This window comes from Aotus nancymaae, unplaced genomic scaffold (genome assembly GCF_030222135.1).
Source record: "Aotus nancymaae isolate 86718 unplaced genomic scaffold, 86718_ANA_hifiasm-v0.15.2.pri h1tg000028l, whole genome shotgun sequence".
In the NCBI taxonomy this organism is placed as follows: Eukaryota; Metazoa; Chordata; class Mammalia; order Primates; family Aotidae; genus Aotus; species Aotus nancymaae.
This window is the reverse complement of record NW_026988441.1, coordinates 38,703,093-38,713,214: the sequence shown is the minus strand read 5'-3', so window position 1 is coordinate 38,713,214 and position 10,122 is coordinate 38,703,093. Positions and strand designations below refer to the sequence as shown.

Here is a 10,122-nt window from a genome sequence, read left to right as displayed (position 1 = left end):
ATCCCCGAGTGAGTCAGAGGCAAAACTGGAAGCAGCAGAAACCACGAGGGAAGTAGGCTCTTCTTGAAGGATATTAAATGGCTGCATGAAGAAGTGGGTATTGAAGCTAGGGCTTTGAAGGATGAATAGGAGCTTGCCAAACAAAGGCAGTGAGACATGCAAACCATGTGGAGGGACTGTGGCCAGAACTCAGGGACATGTGGATGGAGGAGCAGGAGAAAGACAGACTGGAGGAGCGGGAAGAGTCAGTGTGAGCCTTCCCCAGACCCAAAACCATTCAGCTTATGTTTATCTCAGGCCAGGGAGGCCTTTGACAAATGATGCAAAGGAGGAAGAGAAAAATGGAAGATGGGGACGGAGAGGGAAGGAAGGGGGCGAAGGAGGAGGGATGGGCTAGGATGGGAAGAGGGAGGAAGGAGAAGGCTGTGCACCTCCCTCCCCAGGTCATCACCAAGAGACAGGCCCAACATTATTATTTCAGAACACGCCAGCCAGCACTGTCGAGGCTTAAGAAATGGGTGATGATTTGCATGTAATCTGCATGCAATTTGCATACTGTTTGTTAAATGTCAAAACGCCCTGAAAATGCTTTCTCCCACCTCCACCCCAAGTCGAGAAGCAGGAAACCCTTCCCCACTTCCTCCACCAGCTCCCGGCCTGGGCTGGGGACCCCTCGGTTCAGAGGCTGCTGGGTCACCAGTCCAGTGGGTGGTGACCCCAGGCAAGCCGAACGCCATCTCTGAAATGGGCCGTCATCCTGGCCTCCGCTGAGTGAGATGCAGCTCCAAAGAGACGTGCGCAGGTCCCAGCACGGAGCAGGGACCAAGGAATCGAACTGGGGAGATTACTAAATGCCCCATTTTCCAGCCAAGCCCTGATGGAGGCAGGTCCCTGAATAAGCACAGAGAAATGAGTGCCGGAGGGGACCCAGGCTCGAGACAGACACGTGTGACCCAGCTGTTAGCAGAGGCGCAAACCACACATGAGCAGGGATCTGGGCTGCCTCCCTCTGCTCTGTGTCCCTGACAACCTCCGTGGGCCTCAGTTTACCCTCTGCAGAACAGACAGCAGAAGACTCTGCTCTAGGAGGAGCTCCAGGGGGCAGAGAGTGGGGTCTCTGGAGACAGGGTCCTGGGCTAGGCACCAAGGGCAGGAGGGGGGGATAGGAAGACCCCCCTCCAGGCACACCCGGGGGCCAGCAAGACCCAAGTCACTCTGCAAAGCAGCTTGGGCAGTTCTGCCCCCCGGAGTGAAAGGGGGCCCCTCTCTCTCTGTCTCCCCTCCATCTCCCCCTCCTCTCGGTCAAGCAGGAGTTGGAGGGGAGATGCCCCCCATTTAGCGGATGCTCTGAGGGGAGGCGAGCAGGAGCCCGCCCGGCCGTCCCCGAGCTAAGCAAACGCACAGTCTGGGCACAGCTGTCCCGGTGGTGGCGATTACACGTCCACCTGTCCGTGCTCTGAGCCCTGCAGCCAACAGGACTCTTCATTAAAACATTCTTCCTGGTCGGGCACGGTGGCTCACGCCTGTAATCCCAGCACTTTGGGAGGCTGAGGCGGGTGGATCACGAGGTCAAGAGATCAAGACCATCCTGGTCAACATGGTGAAACCCCGTCTCTACTAAAAATACAAAAAATTAGCTGGGCGTGGTGGCGCGTGCCTGTAATCCCAGCTACTCAGGAGGTTGAGGCAGGAGAATTGCCTGAACCCAGGAGGCGGAGGTTGCGGTGAGCCGAGATCGCGCCATTGCACTCCAGCCTGGGTAACAAGAGCGAAACTCTGTCTCAAAAAAAAAAAAAAAAAACATTATTCCTGGCCGGGAGCGGTGGCTCAGGCCTGTAATCCCAGCACTTTGGGAAGCCGAGGGGCGGGGGGGACCACAAGGTCAGGTCCTGGCTAACACAGTGAAACCACGTCTCTACTAAAAGTACAAAAAATTAGCCGGGCGTGGTGGCCTGATCCCAGCTAATTGGGAGGCTGAGGCAGGAGAATCGCTGGAGCCCGAGAGGCAGCGGTTGCAGTGAGCAGAGATCGTGCCACTGCACTCCAGCCTGGGCGACAGAGTGAGACTCCATCTCAAAAAAAAAGTAAATTCTTTCTTCTCAGGCTCCAGGTCTGGCGCCTCTGCCCGTGGTGGCTGGAGAGGGAACATGGCCCTGGAAGACATACACGGCCCCTGTGCCCCCTCCCCCAATCCCCTCCCCAGGGGCCGAGCAATGGTGGCGTGGCTGCAGGTCAGAGGTGCAACCCTGAGGGTCTCCACCTGGAATTCCCACAACGCATTCCCTGCAAAGCCCCGAGATGCCCAGTTCCCCACCCCCAGATCCGCCTGCGCTGGAGACCCCCTCCCCCACCACCCCAAGACCCTTGGCAGACAGCGAGGCATCCGGATTTAAGGGGAAGGGGAAACCGCCCTTGGGGTGGGCACTGGTGCCTGCTGTTGGAGGCCTGAGAAGGAGCTGGGATGACGGCATCTCCCCACTTAGTCACTGGAGAGCTCGGGCAGGACTGGCTGCTCCTCCAGCCAGGGCTGTGCACTGCACAAAGGGCCTGTGGGGGCCCCAATGAGGGCTAGGTGCTCTCTGCCTGGGAAGGAGGGAATTCGAGAAGACTTCCTGGAGGAGGCTGCAACCCCAGGTGGATTGGAGCTGCAGAGAAGAGGCTGAAAGTGCTCCAGGCAGGGGGCACAGCTTGGGCAAAGGTGTTGCTGGGAGAATGTCGTGGGCAAGAGGGGATGTGCCTCCGAGTGCTCCTCCTCTCCCCTGTGCTTCCCTTCATGAGATGCCCTCTGGCTGTCCCTGGGAGCCTTCCACAGTGGCCAGTGCTTCTCACTGAAGACAGGGCACCCGGGGCCCCAAGAGGGGAGTCAAAGCCTCAAAGTCACGCAGCAGAGCTGAAAGGCTCAAGGCTCCCTCCTGGTAGGCTGGGCAGGAGCACAAACGTCCTAGGTCTGGAAGGGACTGGGGCTCCGGCAGGAGTGTCTGAAGCAGCGTGCATCAGCTGGTCAGGCCAGGGCTTCACCGTCCTCCTGGGAGCCCAGACCCTGGAACAACAGAACGGGAGGAATGAACCTGTTTCAATCCAGGCCCAGGGAAAGGCGACGCACCGGTTTGCCAGCCAGTTCGCCTTCCCTGTTACCTAACATCCCTGATGTGGACAGTGACACCGCAGCCAGCCCCTCCGGTGGATGTCCCTGGTATCCTTTAAGAGGAACAGGGATGGCCCCTATTAAACTTGGCTGTTTTCTGCCACCTGATGGCAGTCACAGGAATTGCAGGCAAAGAGCGCAGTGAAACCAAACTGAAGCTCAATCCTTCACTGTAAGGAGACAGGTAACAGAGCCCAGAGAGGAGAAGCAATTTTTCCAAGGTCACCCGGCAAGTCAGGGGCAACACGGCTCTGGTCCACGTTAGTCCAAAGAGAAGTGAGAGACACCAAGGCCATGTCCCTACTCTAGGGGCTGAAGCATAGGTGTATGGACGGGGGTGATGGTCAATAACTTCTGGTCTCTTCTCCTCTCTGGGCCTCAGTTTCCCCACCTATGGTCTCCACAATCTCTACGGTCCTTTCTCTGTCTCAACTACTAGAATGACTTACCTGGAGTGAGATCGAGGCTCCCAGGAGGCAGAAGAAGTACCTTCCAAAAGTGCCCCCTACCCCAGCGTATTCCTTCAGCCAGTACCTGGGTCCGCTCGGTCATGGCTCTGCCTCCTCCAACCCAGGCTACCTGAAAGAGGGAGACAGAAAGACCCAGGTTCAGGAAAAACACAGCCCTTGCCTTGGCATTCAAGGCTTCCCTGTTCTGCCCAGTGTCTGCCTGGTGCCTTTTCCCGTACCAGCCAGGGCTCACCTCCAACCCGGAGATTCCCTCCCCTGCATCCAGGCACTGCTAGAGCTCTGGAAAAATATCCTGAGCAGCCCACTCCTTCCCTCCAGAGACAACGCATCCCACTAATATTTACTGAGCACCTACTGCGTGCCAGGCACTGAACTGGGAATCCAGCAGTGAACAAGATGGATGGCAGTGCCCTCGTGGAGTCTACAGCCTACTGCAGGAGACAGGTGACAAAAATAAGTAAAATGGAGAGAAGTGAGATGCTGACAAGCAATGGGGAGAGAGAGAGCAGGGATGGAGTGGAATGCAATGTTTTCATTATTATTATTTTTTTTTGAGACGGAGTCTCCCTCTGTCACCCAGGCTGGAGTGCAGTGGCACAGTCTCGGCTCACTGCAACCTCCGCCCCCTGGGTTCAAGCGATTCTCCTATCTCAGCCTCCTGAGTAATTGGGATTACAGGTGCCCACCACCATGCCCGGCCAATTTTTGTATTTTTAGTAGAGATGGGGTTTTACCACGTTGACCAGGCTGGTCTCGAACTCCTGACCTCGTGGTCCACCTGCCTCGGCCTCCCAAAGTGCTGGGATTACAGACGTGAGCCACTGCGCCCGGCTATTTATTGATTTATTAAGAGAAGGAGTTTCACTCTGTCGCCCAGGATGGAGTGTAATGGTGGGATCTCGGCTCACTACAACCTCCGCCTCCCAGGTTCAAGCAATTCTCCTGTCTCAGCCTCCCGAGTAGCTGGGAGTACAGGCATGCATCACCACGCCTGGCTAATTTTTGTATCTTTAGTAGAGAGGGGGTTTCACCATTTTGGCCAGGCTGGTCTCGAACTCCTGACCTCGTGATCCACCTGCCTCAGCCTCCCAAAGTGCTGGGATTATGGGTGTGAGCTACCCCGCCTGGCTGGAATGCAGTTTTAAACAGGAATGGTCAGGGAGGGCTGCAGGGAGAGAGGGAGGTGGGAACATGAGGGAACAGCATTCCAGGCTGAAGGAACAGCCTTTGCAGAGGCCTGAAGGCAATGAGGAGGGCTGTGTGGCTTGAGCAGAGTGAGCAAGGGGGAGAGAGGGAGGAGGGGAAAGCAGGGAGGGAATCGGGCAGGTCATCCAGGTCTTGCAAGCATGGGGAAGGGCTTGGGCCTTGACCCTGAGGGAGGTAGGAGCCATGGAGGGCTGCGGGCCGAGGAAGGAGGGGCCCTGACTCGGGGGCTCACAGGCGCCCTCTGGCACCTGCTAGTGGGAGGACAGACTTGTAGGGGACAAGGGCAGGAGACTTGGACCTGGGTGAGGGTGACTGGGCTGGTCTGGGGGCTGAGAAGTGGGTGGATTCTGGTTAGACTTTAAAGGCAGAGCTGATGGAAGCAGCCAAAGAACAAATATAGGGGCTTGGGAGGAAGAGAGGAACAGACTGATGCCAGTGGAAACCCTGCTAATAACACGTGTTCCCGCCAACGAAGCAGGAGGGTTAGTGATGAAGGGCGTGGCTCTAAAGCTGGGATTCAACCAGGCTCCGCCCCTTCCCAGCTAAACCTTGCTCTGCCTCAGTTCTTCCACCCGCAAACCGCCAATGACCACAGCACCCGGCCGGGCGCGGTGGCTCACGCCTGCAATCCCAGCACTTTGGGAGGCCGAGGCGGGCAGATCACCTCAGGTCAGGAGTTCGAGACCAGCCTGGCCAACACGGTGAAACCCCGTCTCTACTAAAAATATAAACAATTAGCCGGGTGTGGTGGCGGGCACCGGTAATCCCAGCTACTCGGGAGCCTGAGGCAGGAGAATCACTTGAACCCGGGAGGCAGAGGTTGTGGTGAGCCGAGATGGTGCCACTGCACTCCAGCCTGGGCGATGGAGTGAGGCTCCGTCTCAAAAAAAAAAAAAAGCCCTTAGCATCTCATAGGGTCTCAAACATGGCCTGCTGGCTCCTGTGACAACTGTCTCCCTGCGACGCTGCTGCCTCGAGGCAGAAAATGTTGTCGCTACTGCATTTCACAGCGTGTAGAAACAGGAGCTGGGAGAAGAGGGTGCCGAATCTACCCGGAAGTGAGAGGGGCCCCGGGGGGTTTGTCCCGAGCAGCCCACACGGCTTCTCTCACCCTAGGGTACTGTCTGGGCCAACAGGTCTGACGTGTTTTTCTCATTTCTCAGATGGGGAAACTGAGGCCTCCCCAGCTGGTGCTGCACCACCAGCCAGCAGCCCCTGCTCTGCCTCTGCAGGTATGGGACGGGTCAGGACCCATTTGATGCCCAGAGAGGGTGGGTTGGCTGCCTCGGGACACATAGCCAGTGAACAGCAAAGGCGGATAGGGGCCACTGTCTGTTGGGGAAGACAGAACTGGACTCTGTCACTGACCCCAGCTGTGTGTGTGGTCAGGGGTGGGGCCAAGGGCAGGGCATTGGGTGGGGTGGCAGCCCAGAGGAGGTTGAAACTGTTGTTTTTTTTTGAGACAGGGTCTCACTCTTGCCCAGGCTGGAGTGCAGTGGCGTGATCTTGGCTCACTGCAACCTCCACCTCCCAGGTTCAAGCGATTTTCCTGCCTCAGCCTCCCGAGTAGCTGGGATTACGGGTGCACACCACCGTGCCCAGCTAATTTTGGTATTTTTAGTAGAATGGGTTTTCCCATGTTGACCAGGCTGGTCTCGAACTCCCGACCTCAGGTGATCCGCCCACCTCGGCCTCCCAAAGTGCCGGGATGACAGGTGTGAGCCACCACGCCCGGCCAAAACTGTCTCCTCTGAAGGCTCCTCTGCCGCCAGCACGGCTCACTGGGACCTGCACCCTGGTCTCCTGTCTCCAGCCCTCCCCCACCACAGTCTGTTCTCTCTGCTGCAGCCAGGGGGCGCCTGTGAGCACCGAGTCAGGTTCCATCCCTCCCTGCCCACAGCCCTCCATGGCTCCCACCTCCCTCGGGGTCAAAGGGCAACTCCTCCCTGCAGTCCACAAGGCGCTGCATGAACTGCCCTGTCTCCCTGCCCTCCCCTCCTCCCTCTCTCCCCTCGCTCACTCTGCTCCCGCCACACAGGTCTCCTCGCTGTTCCTCCAACATGCCAGGTGTGGTCCTGCCTCAGGGCCTTTGCACAGGCTCTTCCACTGCCTGGAAGGCCCTTCCCTGACTCTGTTTAACCACCTCCTTCACATCACAGCCTGAAATGACACCTTTCCGGCGAGGCGTCCCCCACAGCACTGACTCTGAGCTGACCCATGCTTTTATTTGGTACAGGACTGCAGGCTCTGTGAAGGCGAGATCGGTCTCACAGGGTCCGTGCTGAATTTCAGTGCCCAGCATGGAGTCTGGCACACAGTAGGCGCACATAAATGCTGACTCTGTACTGCATGATTACAATCTAGACTTCTGAGGGTCATCCAGCCCCCAGACCTCATAGAAAACACCCACTCGCAGCCCCAAGCTCCGAACCTCCATCCCTCATCATCCTCCCAGCCTCCTCCTGCCCTAAGACCGTCCCTCAAGACGGGGTCTCTCCCGCCCCCACTCCAGCCTCAGCCTCCTGCAACAACAGGATGACGTCTGAGCCTCCTGCCCTCAAAACGTCAACCCAGGCTTGGTGACTCAAGCCTCTAGAGGATCAGTGAGTGTGACCCCCATAAAATCCAGGGTAATACATATGGCCCCCGTCCCTCTCCTGCTCGACGCTCCCAAGGGGGCAGTCCCAGGCTCTGCCATCTTCACTACCTCACGGCCACCCCCGACCCGTTTCCCAGAGCTGCCCCAGGCCTCCAGTGAGCTGTTCCCGTGGCCCCAGCACCCTTCTCTGCACACCCCTCCTTGGGCCAGAAGACGCCTCTCTTGAAGGTCATCATGGCCAGGAGACCTCTTTGGGGACCCAGATATCCAAGTCTGAGTGTGGGCAGCAGAAATTAGAGTAGGGCTGTGCGAAAGATGAGGGGGTACCGGGAGGCCAGAGAAGGAAGACAGAGACACGGCCTCAGGGAGACAGCGAAAAGCAGCAGAGACAAATGCACAGAGACACCCAGAGAGACAGACAGAGAGACAGACCCAGAGACAGAGAGAAAACCAGCAGAGACAAGTGCGCAGAGACACCCAGAGAGACAGAGACAGAGAGACAGACCCAGAGACAGAGAGAAAACCAGCAGAGAGAAATGCACAGAGACACCCAGAGAGACAGAGACAGAGACCCAGAGACAGACAGAAAACCAGCAGAGACAAATGCGCAGACACCCAGAGAGACAGAGACAGAGACCCAGAGACAGACACACATGTTGAGACACACAGAGAGAAAAAGAGCAGAGATCAAAATGATCGAGACAGAGACACAGAGAGAGACACACAGCGGGAAGAGACAGAAATGGACAGAGACACGCAGAGAAACAGAGACAAAAGAGACACACAGAGAGAAAAACAGCAGAGACAGAAACGGAGAGACACGCAGGGAGAAGAAAGCAGAGACCAAAATGGGCAGAGACACACGGAGACACAGAGACAAAAGAGAGACTCACAGAGACACAGAGAGAGATGCAGGCACACACAGAAACGGACAGGGACACAGAGACAGAGACAAAAGAGAGAGACAGAGAGAGAAAACAGCAGAGACACAGAGACAGAGAGACAAGGAGAGAGAGACCCAGAGAAAAACAGAGATGAAAATGTACACACACAAAAGAGGCAGACGCAGAGAAAGAAAAACAGCAGAGACAGAGACGAGCAGAGACAGAGGGAGAGACCAAAACGGGGAGAGAGACAGAGACGAGGGAGGGAGACAGAGACGAGGGAGAGACAGGGAGGAAAACGGCAGAGACAGAAGTGGCCAGAGACTCAGAGGCAATGACAGGCGACAGAATCATCAGGGACGGGGACAGAGACGGAGACGGAGAGAGACACAGAGAGACACACAGAGAGGAAACACACAGACACCAAATGGGCAGAGACGCAGAGACAGAGACAAAAGAGAGAGAGACGAGACAAAGGCGAGAGACACGGCGATAAAAGAGAGAGACAGAGACGAGGGACACAGAAACAAGAGATGAGAGAGACAAAGATGAAAGAGAGAGACAAAAGACAGAGATAAAAGGGACAAAGACAGGCACAGAGATAAAAAAAAAAAGAGAGAGAGATGCTGGGCGCGGTGGCTCACGCCTATAATCCCAGCACTTTGGGAGGCCGAGGCGCGTGGATCACAAAGTCAAGAGATCGAGACCATCCTGGTCAACACGGTGAAACCCCGTCTCTACTAAAAAAATACAAAAATAAATTAGCTGGGCATGGTGGCGTGTGCCTGTAATCCCAGCTACTCAGGAGGCTGAGGCAGGAGAATTGCCTGAACCCAGGAGGCGGAGGTTGCGGTGAGCCGAGATCGCGCCATTGCACTCCAGCCTGGGTAACAAGAGCGAAACTCCGTCTCCAAAACAAAAACAAAACAACAAAAAAAAGAGAGACAAGAGGCAAAAAGAAGAGGGAGAGAGATGAGAGAGACAGAGACCAAAGAGAGACAAGAGGCAGAGACCAGCGAGCAACGAGGACGAACGACAGTGACAGAAACAAGAAGAGACGGAGAAAAACAGCAGAGACTGAGAGCCCGGAAGCGACACCAGCAGGGCCGGGTCGGGAGAGAGGCCGAGCGGGCAGCGCGAGGAGGGAAAGCGGCGCGGGCCCTGGGCGCCAGCCTCCCCGGCCGCCGCCCCCCACCCGGGCCCCGCGGCCACCTGGGGTCGCTGACGAGCAGCAGCACCGAGCCGTCCTGCAGGCGCGCGTCGCGCACGGTCTGGTGGTCGTCCAGCCGCCGCGCGTTGTAGTAGAAGGCGCGCTTCCAGGAGCTCACGCCCTGGCCCACCAGCTGCGCGCGCAGGTCGCTGAGCGTGTCCCGCGGCCGCACGGTCAGCGGCAGCAGCAGCGCCTCGTCCGCCAGGTGCACCTTGATGTGGTAGCGCTTCCAGCGCGACAGCCCCCGCCGCAGCCCCTCCATGGCGTGCGCCCGGCTCCGGCCCCGGGCCCCGCGCGCCCCGCGCGCCCCGCGCACCCGCCCGACCGGCCCGGCCGCCCGCCCCCGCCACGCCCGCGCTCCGCCCGCCCGGACACGCCCGGCACGCAGGGGGCAGGCCCAGCGGGGCGGGGCGGGTGCCACAGTCCGCTCAGGCGTCCGCTCCCAACTCTTGGCCCCAGAGTGCGCCCGGGGGTCTAGAGGCGGGGTGGTCGCGCGCGACACGGTCATCCCGGAATGTCCAGGGGGTCACAGGGTGGAGGCGCCAGGGAGGGAGGCTGGGGGGGCCACGTTATTTTACGTGTGTATTTATTTATTTTTGAGATGGAGT

The 10,122-nt window shown here is 57.9% G+C and overlaps 1 protein-coding gene across 1 annotated transcript; it reads right to left on the bottom strand.

Moving 5' to 3' along the window:
* Positions 1–3,668: 3,668 nt before the first annotated feature.
* On the bottom strand, positions 3,669–9,776 carry TINCR (TINCR ubiquitin domain containing). The gene is made up of 4 exons (XM_064382148.1): positions 9,517–9,776; positions 6,463–6,562; positions 6,021–6,153; positions 3,669–3,724 (listed from the first exon to the last, which is right to left on the bottom strand). The coding sequence occupies exons 1-4, from the start codon at positions 9,774–9,776 to the stop codon at positions 3,669–3,671; spliced, it is 549 nt and encodes a 182-aa protein (XP_064238218.1).
* Between the last annotated feature and the right edge of the window lie 346 nt (positions 9,777–10,122).

Bases quoted from the DNA above. Each gene is read 5' to 3' on its own strand.
- TINCR (XM_064382148.1), bottom strand. From the start codon at position 9,776: ATGGAGGGGCTGCGGCGGGGGCTGTCGCGCTGGAAGCGCTACCACATC. The intron at 6,154-6,462 runs ACATGGGAAAAC...CTTCCCCAACAG, and splicing joins GTTCGAGACCAGCCTGGTCA to ACAGTGGCCCCTATCCGCCT. The intron at 3,725-6,020 runs GTGCAGCACCAG...TCCCTCTTTCAG, and splicing joins GCAGGGGCTGCTGGCTGGTG to GTAGCCTGGGTTGGAGGAGG.